Raw genomic sequence first — 12467 nt, 5'->3', positions numbered from 1 at the left:
GTTTGGATTTACAAACAAGTGCTACGTAGTCGGAATGACAAGTCTTTATTCAGAGCTACATGAATGAAATCTGTCATCGCCATCTCAGTTGTTTGATGGTCTGGGAGGGGAGAAAAGATGGTTGAATAAAATCAGTAAATGAATCCGATGCAATTTAGTGAAGCGTCTAGATTCTAAACAGCCACTGATTAGCCTTTCAATGCATACGAGTGCTCCATCTGACATTAAATCGCTCATCACAAGTCAAACAATACTCACTTGGCCCATTCCACATTGAGGATAAGATGGTCGTATCCAAATCCTGACACTCCTGCGATGGCTCTGGCTGCATCCTCCCTGCGGTGGAAACTGATGAAGGCAAAGCCCTGAAGGACAAAGAGGCAGTTAGAAGGAAAACTATTTAAAAATAAACCAAACCAACCATTTGAACTTCTGAAAGATCTGTAAATGCTCCCGCAATTTTCAATTTCTCTTTTTTACCCTGCACAAGCAAGTTAATGGTTATGTATACACTACTTCTAAACTAGTAGCCATTTGAACTTCTACTGCTGTACTCACCTTGGACTGGCCTGTGTTTTTGTCCTTGGCCAGGTAGATCCTGGAAATTGAGCCAAACGGCCTGAAGAGCTCCTGCAGATCCGTCTCACGGGTGTCCTCAGACAGGTTGGTCACACGGATGGTGGCGTTGTCATCAGCTGTGGAAGGATAGACACAGTTTAGGTCTGGGTTTGTGTTATCCCACCCCCAGCCGTTTAGGCATCTTACCAAAATGCCTGGCTTTGTTGGAATTCCCCAAATGAAATCAAGAGGAATTTTTTTTTAAATCTCTGCTTAAACTCTGATTGGACTGCTCCATGCTGAACCAGGACCATGAGTGTTGTCCAGACATCAAAATACTTCTCAAACGAGACTACAGTGTTAAGGTCTGGTGACTCCAGACTAGTATGCTCCTTATTCTAGAAAACTGAGTGGAAGAGTTGAATCATACGTACATGCACCACGGCGATTGGGTTGCATAGACTCTCCTCTACGTGTGCTGCCGTCCCTCAGGCTGGGGGGCACATACTTCCCCGTTTTGCTCCCTGCGGCTGGTGCGGCTGGCTCAGGCTCGTCTGAAACAAAGTTTAAAAAAAATATCCATCAGTGATGTCAATTTAACAAAATCATTAGCCACAATCATGACTGTGTACATTTACAGCCCAACATAACTTCTAAGCTATGGGCAATTATGACAATACCTCCTGCAGTCTTCGTCGGGTCTCCAGTGGACAGGCCCAGCTGCTCGGCCAGCTCCTTCTGCATGGGGCCAAGAGTGTCCTTGTAGGGGCAGCGGGTGGTCCAATGGTCTCCTTTACAGATTCGACAGGACACTATCTTCTGTCCCTTCAGCTTGTTCATGGGGTCCTCTTCCACATCTTGGGCATTCAGGTCCTGAGAGAAGGATTCAGGTTATTACATATCATCAATGATTTATAACAGTACTAAAAGGTGACAATTAGGATCATTTAACTACATCATACAAAAACAAATGAACTGGTGGATTGTTGCGACTGAAGAGGAGATCTCTGATGGCTCAAAGAGAACAATACTAGATCAGCTTCTCTCAGTGGCTCCTCACCTCTTTGCTAGAGATGAACACCATAAAGACATCATCACTGACTGTGGTATCAGCAACATTGGGACCTGGTGGGTCATACTCTGAGTTGCCAAACTTCTTCCAGTTCTGATTGGCGGGGATAGAAAAGCAATGTTAAGTCAAATCAAAATATCTTCAATTTTTTAACTCCTTACACTCGTGGGAATTGGCCTATATGGATAGGGCTAAATTGAAATGTGAATAAGGATATGCATGGCCATGGCAGCAACTGAAAGAAAACACTTTTGGAGATTATGGGGAAATGATCAGACTAAAGGTGATGACAACAGTTCACCTGACACACAACTGAATCCAAACATTACACTGTTGATTTTATGTGCATTTTAAATGTACTGTACTTTTTGACGCATTTGTTGATAACGAAATCTGAAAATATTCTGGATAGATTCAGTAACAAAGAATGTGTGGAACATTTGGGGTAGGTGCAACAAAGAACAAAAAAATGACGAGGGTTTGAGTGAGGTCTAACTGGTGTTTTCAAGTGGCCACACCTCTCCAAAGTGTGAACAGTTCCTAAGCAATTTTATGACTCAAAGAAGATTATTCAACTATAAAAAGGTGCTTTTTTGAGCTCTCCTATCTGTGCCGTTGAGGAACTAGAGGAAGCACACTTGCAGTTACTTTGTTTGGAACACCGCCCTGCATCCCTGCCTTTACCCAATTACTGTTGACGTTTACACAATACAAAAACAGTCCATTATAAATCACAACCTGGGTCAGATGGGCATCATTTGAAAGCTTGTTCTACTGCTAACATGACTAGCTAAATGATAAAATATGATCTTAATGTTAGGCTTTCACAAGGCAATCCAGAGAAGCCGATCGTAATTTGTGTCATGAGTGCATTCAGATGCGTATTCAGCAGCAAATCTTCTTCACAATACGCAACAAACAAACTCAGGTAAAGCTGTTAAGAAGCCTTTTTGACCAGGACTTGGCGCTCCGGTACCACTTGCCGTGCGGTAGCAGAGAAAACATTATATAACTAGGGTGGTTGGAGTCCTTGGCAATTTTATGGCTGTGTCAGAGAAAGGCCCTAAAAATTGTCAAAGACTCCAGCCACCTTAGTCATAGACTGTTCTCTCTGCTACTGCACAGCAAGCAGTACCGGAGCGCCAAGTCTAGGTCAAAAATGCTTCTAAACAGCTTCTACCCCCAAGCCATAAGACTCTTGAACAGTTAATTAAATGGCTACCCAGACTATTTGCATTATCCCTACCCCACCCCCCATGTTTACACTGCTGCTACTCTGTTTATTATCCATGCATAGTCACTTTACCTCTACCTAAATGTACATATTACCTCGACTAACCAGTGCCCCTGTACATTGACTCTGTACCGGAGCCCCCTGTATATAGCCTCGCTACTGTTATTTTACTGTTGCTCCTTAATTATTTGTTATATTTCTTTTTTTCTTCTTAAAATTGCATTGTTGGTTAACCCTTGTACCTGTATATGGATGAGAAATTGCAGATTTGGAGGCAGTGGTTGTACAATAGCATGCTATGCATGACGTCAGAGCTCAGGGTCTCCTCACAGCTTTGTATGGGTTTTGACTGACAGCGGTTCTGAACTTGAGCACTGCGTGTGACAAGAAGTTGCTCCCATCCATCTCGCTAGTTGGGTAACTTTAGAATTGTTTTGTCTGAGTGAGGGAAATGCTGTAAATTACAGGGCTCTATGTGTTTTGTGAAAGATGAGACGTTACGGATTATAGTAAATACCACTGATGTCATACAAGCAAGCCAAACACACGTTAATCCAATTGGGCACTTCACATTTCCATATCCTAAGACTCATGTAATATACACTGTCAACATCTATGGTCACTATGTTTGATATACAGTTACAAGATGACATGGCGTTATACCCCCCCATCCTGAACAGAAATCAAATTTTATTTGTCACATGCGCCAAATACAACAGGTACAATGAAATGTTTACTTACAAGCCCTTAATGTACAATCCTATCAAACTCAATACTGAGGTGTTGTGCAACAAAGGTTAAGATTGTGCTAAATTCCCAAAGAAAACACTGACCTTTCTCCTGGCAACAGCTTTGGAGGCCTTCCTAGTCTCAATCTTGAAGGTTCGAATAATCTATAACACAAATGACAAATGTTAATTTCTTGGTTAGTTACATCTGATTCTGACATCAGGGGCAGTAGACTTTGTGGGAAGGAATCAAGAAACCCACTCTCCTATTTGGATGAGCATTAAAACAAAAAGTACCTTGAACTTCTTTCCATCCTCATCGATCTTGTATTCCGTGATGGTTTTGATATTTCCTTTGACGGTTTCTTTTGGAGGGGGTAGGGTACCTGGTGGTGGGGATGACAACACACAAATGAGGTCATGATAGTTAACAATAATATCGATACTGTCTGTTAGTGGATTGTTAGCTGCCTACCACCAACTAAGACAAGCACACTACAGCATGACGAGTAGACTTTGTTTTCCTGACAGACTAACGTTAGTTACTAGCTAGCCAACTAACGTTAGGGGGGGGGGGGGGGGGTAGCCTTCTCCCTGACAAATCACAAAAATTGTCTTACTGTCTACGAAGTGTGACAGCGAAACTAACCACTATAATGAAGAAAAAATACACGTGGAAATCGCCTGGTTTAGCTAGCAAGTTAATGTCAATGCTAGCAAGCTAATGTTAGCCAGCTTCTTACCTTCGTCTCCCTCCTCTTCAACCTGGTCCGCCCAACTGGGCTTGGAACTAGAAAGAAGGATTAACACACAGTATTTGAAAATTCAAACACATGATATATAGGACAATCATCATATTTGTATTGAAGAACTCACTCGTCGTATTCAATCGACGGCATTCTGTCTGTGCGCGCAGCGGCCAGAGAACAAGTAAAAATACACGAACGACACAAACTGAAAAGCTTACCAGATAGGATAGCTAGAGCGCCACCAACGGGTCTGAAGGCTACTTAATTCAACTGAGACGATAGGGCACCAAATCTTATTCGATGAGGTTTAACGGCGGTTGGCAACCAACTAATGTTGAATTACCGCCACCTAACGTTACTAGACTGGAGTATAACTACCTTATACTTTGCTTGAATTTGTTTTTTAATCAACAAATACCCTACCAACCTACACTTCACAAAAAAATATATAACAGTAATAAACAATATAATAATAAACCACCACCCTGCTCCACTTTTTAAATATATTTAGTCCTACCTCAGGCCAACAGTCTGAAAGGATGAGACACCCCCACTTAACACACTGTAACTCTTCTGACGTCAAGTCTCGCACAACAAACCTCTCTGCAGCTGCCACCACAACCTCAATTTTCTGCGATGTACATTACACCCCTGCAGTTCAGTTGATAACCATTGCTATAATTGCTAAAAATCCAATTGTACTGAAACATATATCACTTGTTGGCCTATCCCTCTGTACTGGTACAGATCTACAATTTACACCACTCCTCTCAGGATCCCTCAAGGGGGAGGGATCTTCCTCTAATCTTCCTCTAATTCCTTCCCTGCCTCAGCATATAACAACTACTCTAACCTTGGAAACCTCAACCTGCCTCTCTTGCACCGGACATTTCTGATCCCCAGCCCCATGGGCACCCCTGCAATTAACACATACCACTACTTTCCCCAATGCTACAAATTCCTTTGTCTAACGCCCCATTCTGCACACGTCTTACACCAAGGAATCTCCCTCCTACACACTCCTACACACTGGGGTCACATGCCCGTAAGCAGGGATCATCAACTAGATTCAGCCCTTTCTTGAGAGGTAGGTCGGGGGGCCAGAACAGAATTACAAATAATTTGTAGATTGCAAATTGACCGCAAGATAGGGGTGGTATATAGAAGATAGCACTATTTGGTAAAAGACCAAGTCCATATTATGGCAAGAACAGCTCAAATAAGAAAAGAGAAATGACAGTCCGTCATTACTTTAATACATGAAGGTCAGTCAATCCGGAAACTGTCAAGAACTTTTAAACTTTCTTCAATTGCAGTCGCAAAAACCATCAAGCGCTATTATGAAACTGTCTCTCGTGAGGACCGCCACAGGAAAGGAAGACACAGAGTTACCTCTGCTGCAGAGGATAAGTTCATTTGAGTTACCACCCTCAGAAATTGCAGCCCAAATAAATGCTTCACAGAGTTCAAGTAACAGACACATCTCAACATCAACTGTTCAGAGGAGACAGTCTGAATCAAGTCTTCATGGTCGAATTACTGCCAAGAAAGCACTACTAAAGGACACCAATAATAAGAAGAGACTTGCTTGGGTCAAGAAACACAAGCAATGAACAAGACAGGTGGAAATCTGTCCTTTGGTCTGATGAGTCCAAATTGGAGATTTTTGGTTCCAACCGCCGTGTCTTTGTGAGATGCAGAGTAGATGAACAGATGATCTCTGCATGTGTGGTTCCCGCTGTGAAGCATGGAGGAGGTGATGTGATGGTGTGGGGTGCTTTGCTGGTGACACTGTCAGTGATTTATTTAGAATTCAAGACGCACTTAACCAGCATGGCTACAACAGCATTCTGCAGCGATACTCCATCCCATCTGGTTTGCGTTTAGTGGGACTATCATTTGTTTTTCAACAGGACAATGACCCCCAAAAAAGCGATTTGTAGTCGTGCTTTCTAGGGTTACTACATGCTTTCTAGGGGTACTACAAATCTCTTTCTACATGTGAGAACTTTTGGTCTTTTTCTTGTTGTCAAATCCCTGCCAAAAGTCAGGTGACCTTAGCGCTTCCAAATATGGCGTTGCAGGTTTGCCATATCTGTCAAAATTCTAATGCAATATATTGATTTACAAATACAAATCAAAAGGTGTTTGTTTGTGGATAATGAATTGCATTTGTGGATAGTGATTTACATTTGTGGATTGGCGATTTACAATTGTGGATTAGTACTTATTTGTACAGATCATGATACACGAATACAAAATGCATGCTGTATGTTCACAATATATTTGGCATGATATTGATCCCATACTGCTGAGTCAAGGAGACAGTGCAGCATCGTGACAACTTTTTACCAGTTGTAGGTAGGCTATTTAATATGTTTTCCATAAAACATATTGACGCACTAGAACTGATATAATGGCGACAAAGCATCGGAAAGGACTTTATGTGCTCTAGAGCTCTTTAGATAAATTCGCCCAGAGGTGGAATAAAGTAAACTGCATTCAAATGTAGACTTTTCTTATGGATAACCGTATCAAGCGAAATGTTTTACTCATAAATTCCGTTTCAAATGTCCACTCGCGCAGCGCTCTAGAGCGCTCTAGAGTGGACATTTAAAATGGAATTTATGGAGAAAAAGTCCACTATGAAACTGACATTAAATGTGGAGAATGATAGGCCACATTAGCATATGTTGGACATCAAGTAGGCTATTAACTTTTATGCCATTCTAGGCTACTGTAACCTACCATTTGACACAGTACCATAAATATGTTGAATTTACGATATCACTGGAGTCATTGCAAATCAATTTGTGTCACTTGTGAAGCCTACCTGGAGCTGGCAAACGGATTTAATAAATATAACTCCGTTTTTTGTTGTGGCCTTTTGTTATTATGCAATTCTTAATGACCATGTTTAGTTAACTAAATTGGAAGTTATCAGAGGCTAAAGGCTAACGTTACCTGCATCTAGCTCAGCAAACCATCTAGCTCAGCAAACCATGGCAACGTTGAATTGCAATTATAAACCCAGATTTTAGTCAATTGCCTATGCCTATTGAAGTGACAATTCAATCTTGCAAATAGGCCATTTATAATTGTTTGTAGTCTTAACATCTGGCACATAAAGAAGGCACAATTGCCAGAAAATAGCCTAACATTATATATTTTTTAAGTTCGTCCAAGTGTTTCTTGAACATATTGAGATCATCTGTCCAACTTTCATCACTCAAACTCTCCTGTCAGAATTTATCTATAGTTATGCACATGCACAAATGGAATTTACTTAAGAAAATAAGGCAAGAGGGTGGTGTGGTATATGTGGTATACGGCCAATATACCACGGCTAAGGGCTGTTCTATTGCACCATGCAACGCAGAGTGCTAGGACACAGCCCTTAGCCGTGGTAATTAGAGCAGCAAAAATAAATGTTTTGTCATACCCATGGTATACGGTCTGATATATATATACAGTCGTGGCCAAAAGTTTTGAGAATGACACAAATATTAATTTTCACAAAGTCTGCTGCCTCAGTTTGTATGATGGCAATTTGCATATACTCCAGAATGTTATGAAGAGTGATCAGATGAATTGCAAAGTCCCTATTTGCCATGCAAATGAACTGAATCCCCAACAAACATTCCCACTGCATTTCAGCCCTGCCACAAAAGGACCAGCTGACATCTTGTTAGTGATTCTTTTGTTAACCCAGGTGTGAGTGTTGACGAGGACAAGGCTGAAAATCACTCTGTCATGCTGATTGAGTTCGAATAACCTGCAAGGAAACACGTGCTGTCATCATTGCTTTGCACAAAAAGGGCTTCACAGGCAAGGATATTGCTGCCAGTAAGATTGCACCTAAATCAACCATTTATCGGATCATCAAGAACTTCAAGGAGAGCTTTTCAACTGTTGTGAAGAACGCTTCAGGGCGCCCAAGAAAGTCCAGCAAGCGCCAGGACCGTCTCCTAAAGTTGATTCAGCTGCGGGATCGGGGCACCACCAGTACAGAGCTTGCTCAGGAATGGCAGCAGGCAGGTGTGAGTGCATCTGCACGCACAGTGAGGCAAAGACTTTTGGAGGATGGCCTGGTGTCAAGAAGGGCAGCAAAGAAGCCACTTCTCTTCAGGAAAAACATGAGCGACAGACTGATATTCTGCAAAAGGTACAGGGATTGGACTGCTGAGGACTGGGGTAAAGTCATTTTCTCTGATGAATCCTCTTTCCGATTGTTTGGGGCATCCGGAAAAAAGCTTGTCCGCAGAAGACAAGGTGAGCGCTACCATCAGTCCTGTGTCATGCCAACAGTAAAGCATCCTGAGACCATTCATGTGTGGGGTTGCTTCTCAGCCAAGGGAGTGGGCTCACTCACAATTTTGCCTAAGAACACAGCCATGAATAAAGAATGGCACCAACACATTCTCTGAGAGCAACCTCTCCCAACCATCCAGGAACGGTTTGGTGACGAACAATGCCTTTTCCAGCATGATGGAGCACCTTGCACAAAAGCAAAAGTGATAACTAAGTGGCTCAGGGAACAAAACATCGATATTTTGGGTCCATGGCCAGGTAACTCCTCAGACCTTAATCCCATTGAGAACTTGTGGTCAATCCTCAAGAGGCGGGTGGACAAACAAAAACCGACAAATTCTGACAAACTCCAAGCATTGATTATGAAAGAATGGGCTGCCATCAGTCAGGATGAGAACCAGAAGTTAATTGACAGCATGCCAGGGCGGATTGCAGAGGTCTTGAAAAAGAAGGGTCAACAATGCAAATATTGACTCTTTGCATCAACTTCATGTAATTGTAAATAAAAGCCTTTGACACTTATGAAATGCTTGTAATTATACTTCAGTATTCCATAGTAACATCTGACAAAAATATCTAAAGACACTGAAGCAGCAAACGTTGTGGAAATTAATATTTGTGTCATTCTCAAAACTTTTGGCCACGACTGTACAGTGGAAGTCGCAAGTTTACATACACTTAGGTTGGAGTCATTAAAACTCTTTTTCAACCACTCCACAAATTTCCTGGGTCAGAAGTTGACATACATTAAGTTAACTGTGCCTTTAAACAGCTTGGAAAATTCCAGAAAATTATGTCATGGCTTTAGAAGCTTCTGATAGGCTAATTGACATAATTTGAGTCAATTGGAGGTGTACCTGTGGATGTATTTCAAGGCCTACCTTCAAACTCAGTGCCTCTTTGCTTGATATTGTCAGGACTTCTAGCAGTAGTGGGTTTGGAGTCAGGCGCAGAGAGCAGAGGTTTAGGACAATCGTATTTATTCCGGTACAGAAACGGTCACGCCAAAAACACCAGGCGCATACAAACTGACCGGGGAAAAACAGGACCCAAACAGTCCGAAGAAAATAAGATACAAATGCACATCAATAAACTAACAGAGGAACAAGCCCGCACAAAAGCAGGCGGGCATAACCGGCTTAAATAGCCCTAACCAAAACCCAAACAAGAAACAGGTGTAAACAATAAGACAAAACTAACAGAAAAGGAAAAGGGGATCGGTGGCAGCTAGTAGACCGGTGACGACGAGCGCCGAGCGCCGCCCGAACAGGAAGAGGAGCCACCTTCGGTGGGAGTCGTAACAGTACCCCTCCCCCCCCCTGACGCGCGGCTCCCGCAGCGCACCGACACCGGCCTCGAGGGCGACCCGGAGGGCGAGGCGCAGGGCGATCCGGATGGAGGCGATGGAAATCCCTCAGCAGTGACGGATCCAAGATGTCCCCACCTGTACCCAGCACCTCTCCTCCGGACCGTACCCCTCCCAGTCCATGAGGTACTGCAGGCCCCTCACCCGGCGTCTAGAGTCCAGAACAGCACGTACTGTGTACGCCGGGGACACCTCCATGTCCAGAGGGGGCGGAGGGACCTCCGGCACCTCACCTTCCTGAAGGGGACCAGCTACCATCGGCCTGAAGAGACACACATGAAACGAGGGGTTAATACGATAGTAAGAAGGGAGTTGTAATCTATAACACACCTCGTTTATCCTCCTCAGGACTTTAAATGGCCCCACACACTGCGGCCCCAGCTTCCGGCATGGCAGGCGGAGGGGCAGGTTTCGGGTCGAGAGCCAGACCCTGTCCCCCGGTGCAAACACGGGGGACTCACTGCGGTAGCGGTCAGGGCTCCTCTTCTGCCATCCATCAGCTTGCTTAAGTGATTCCTGGACGGCCCTCCAGGTCTCCTTAGAGCGCTGCACCCACTCCTCCACCGCAGGAGCCTCGGTCTGACTCTGATGCCACGGTGCCAGGACCGGCTGGTAGCACAACACGCATTGAAACGGGGACATGTTCGTGGAGGAGTGGCGGGGTGACTTCTGAGCCACCTCCGCCCATGGGACGTACCTCACCTATTCTCCTGGCCGGTCCTTGCAATACGACCGCAGAAACCTACCCACCTCCTGGTTCACTCTCTCCACCTGCCCATTACTCTCGGGGTGATAACCCGAGGTCAGGTTGACCGAGACCCCCAGACGCTCCATAAACGCCCTCCAAACTCGGGACGTGAACTGGGGACCCCGATCAGAAACGATGTCCTCAGGCACCCCGTTGTGCCGGAAGACATGGGTAAACAGGGCCTCCGCAGTCTGTAGGGCCGTAGGGAGCCCGGGCAACGGGAGGAGACGGCAGGACTTAGAAAACCGATCCACAACGACCTGGATCGTAGTGTTCCCCTGAGACGGGGGAAGATCGGTAAGAAAGTCCACCGACAGATGAGACCACGGCCGTTGTGGAACGGAGAGGGGCTGTAACTTCCCTCTAGGCAGGTGCCTAAGAGCCTTACTCTGAGCGCACACCGAACAGGAGGAGACATAGAACCTCACGTCCTTAGCTAAGGTGGGCCACCAGTACTTCCCCCTAAGACCATGCACTGTCCTCGCAATACCAGGATGACCCGAAGAGGGTAGCGTATGAGTCCACCGAATCAATTGATCACGGACACCAAGCGGCACGTACTTAAGACCTGTAGGATACTGTGAAGTCGCAGGTTCCAACCGTAACGCCGCTCGATGTCCGCGTCCACCTCCCATACCACCGGTGCCACCAGCCTTGAAGCTGGAAGTATGGGAGTAGGATCGATGGGCCGATCCTCGGTGTCATAGAGACGGGACAGCGCGTCGGCCTTCGTGTTGAGGGAACCCGGTCTATAAGAGATAGTGAACCTAAATCTGGTGAAAAACATGGCCAACCTTTACTGACGAGGATTCAGTCTCCTTGCTGCCCGGATATACTCCAGATTACGGTGGTCAGTCCAAATAAGGAAAGGGTGCTTGGCCCCCTCAAGCCAATGTCTCCACACCTTCAAGGCCTTTACCACAGCTAACAACTCCCGGTCCCCCACATCATTGTTTCGCTCCGCCGGACTGAGCTTCTTCGAAAAAAAAGCGCAGGGGAGGAGCTTCGGTGGCATGCCCGAGCGCTGTGATAGCACGGCTCCAACCCCAGCCTCGGACGCGTCCACCTCCACTATGAACGCCAAAGAGGGGTCCGGATGTGCCAACACGGGAGCGTCGGTAAACAGCGCCTTCAAACGAATCTCGTCTACAAATGATTGAAAGACGGCTGGAGCATTCTTTAACCCATACGGCATGACGAGGTACTCATAATGGCCAGATGTGGTACTAAACACGTTTTTCCACTCATCACCCTCCCGAATACGCACCAGATTATGCACTTCACAAAATAGATGGCATCATGAGGGAGGAACATTATGTGGATATAGTGAAGCAATATCTCAAGACATGAGTCAGGAAGTTAAAGCTTGCTCACAAATGGGTCTTCCAAATGGACAATGACCCCCAAGCATACTTCCAAAGTTGTGGCACAATGGCTTAAGGACAACAAAGTCAAGGTATTGGAGTGGCCATCACAAAGCCCTGACCTCAATCCTATTGAAAATTTGTGGGCAGAACTGAAAAAGCGAGCAAGGAGGCCTACAAACCTGACTCAGTTACACCAGCTCTGTTAGGAGGAATGGGCCAAAATTCACACAACTTATTGTGGGAAGCTTGTGGAAGGCTACCTGAAACGTTTGACCAAAGTTAAACAATTTAAAGGCACTGCTACTGAATACTAATTGAGGGTATCTAAACTTCT

General features: G+C 44.9%; 1 protein-coding gene across 1 annotated transcript; it reads right to left on the bottom strand.

The window, feature by feature from the left end:
* Positions 1–29: 29 nt before the first annotated feature.
* On the bottom strand, positions 30–4569 carry LOC129830765 (eukaryotic translation initiation factor 3 subunit G-like). The gene is made up of 10 exons (XM_055893467.1): positions 4469–4569; positions 4336–4382; positions 3890–3978; positions 3698–3757; positions 1619–1723; positions 1239–1431; positions 993–1112; positions 559–695; positions 259–365; positions 30–100 (listed from the first exon to the last, which is right to left on the bottom strand). Exons 1-10 carry the CDS (start codon positions 4489–4491, stop codon positions 85–87), a joined length of 897 nt encoding a protein of 298 aa, XP_055749442.1. The 5' UTR covers positions 4492–4569; the 3' UTR covers positions 30–84.
* Positions 4570–12467: the final 7898 nt, after the last annotated feature.

The sequence above is a fragment of the Salvelinus fontinalis genome, chromosome 2 (genome assembly GCF_029448725.1).
Source record: "Salvelinus fontinalis isolate EN_2023a chromosome 2, ASM2944872v1, whole genome shotgun sequence".
NCBI classification, from domain to species: Eukaryota; Metazoa; Chordata; class Actinopteri; order Salmoniformes; family Salmonidae; genus Salvelinus; species Salvelinus fontinalis.
The sequence above is the reverse complement of the archived record's forward strand: the minus strand, read 5'-3'. Positions and strand labels throughout refer to the sequence as shown.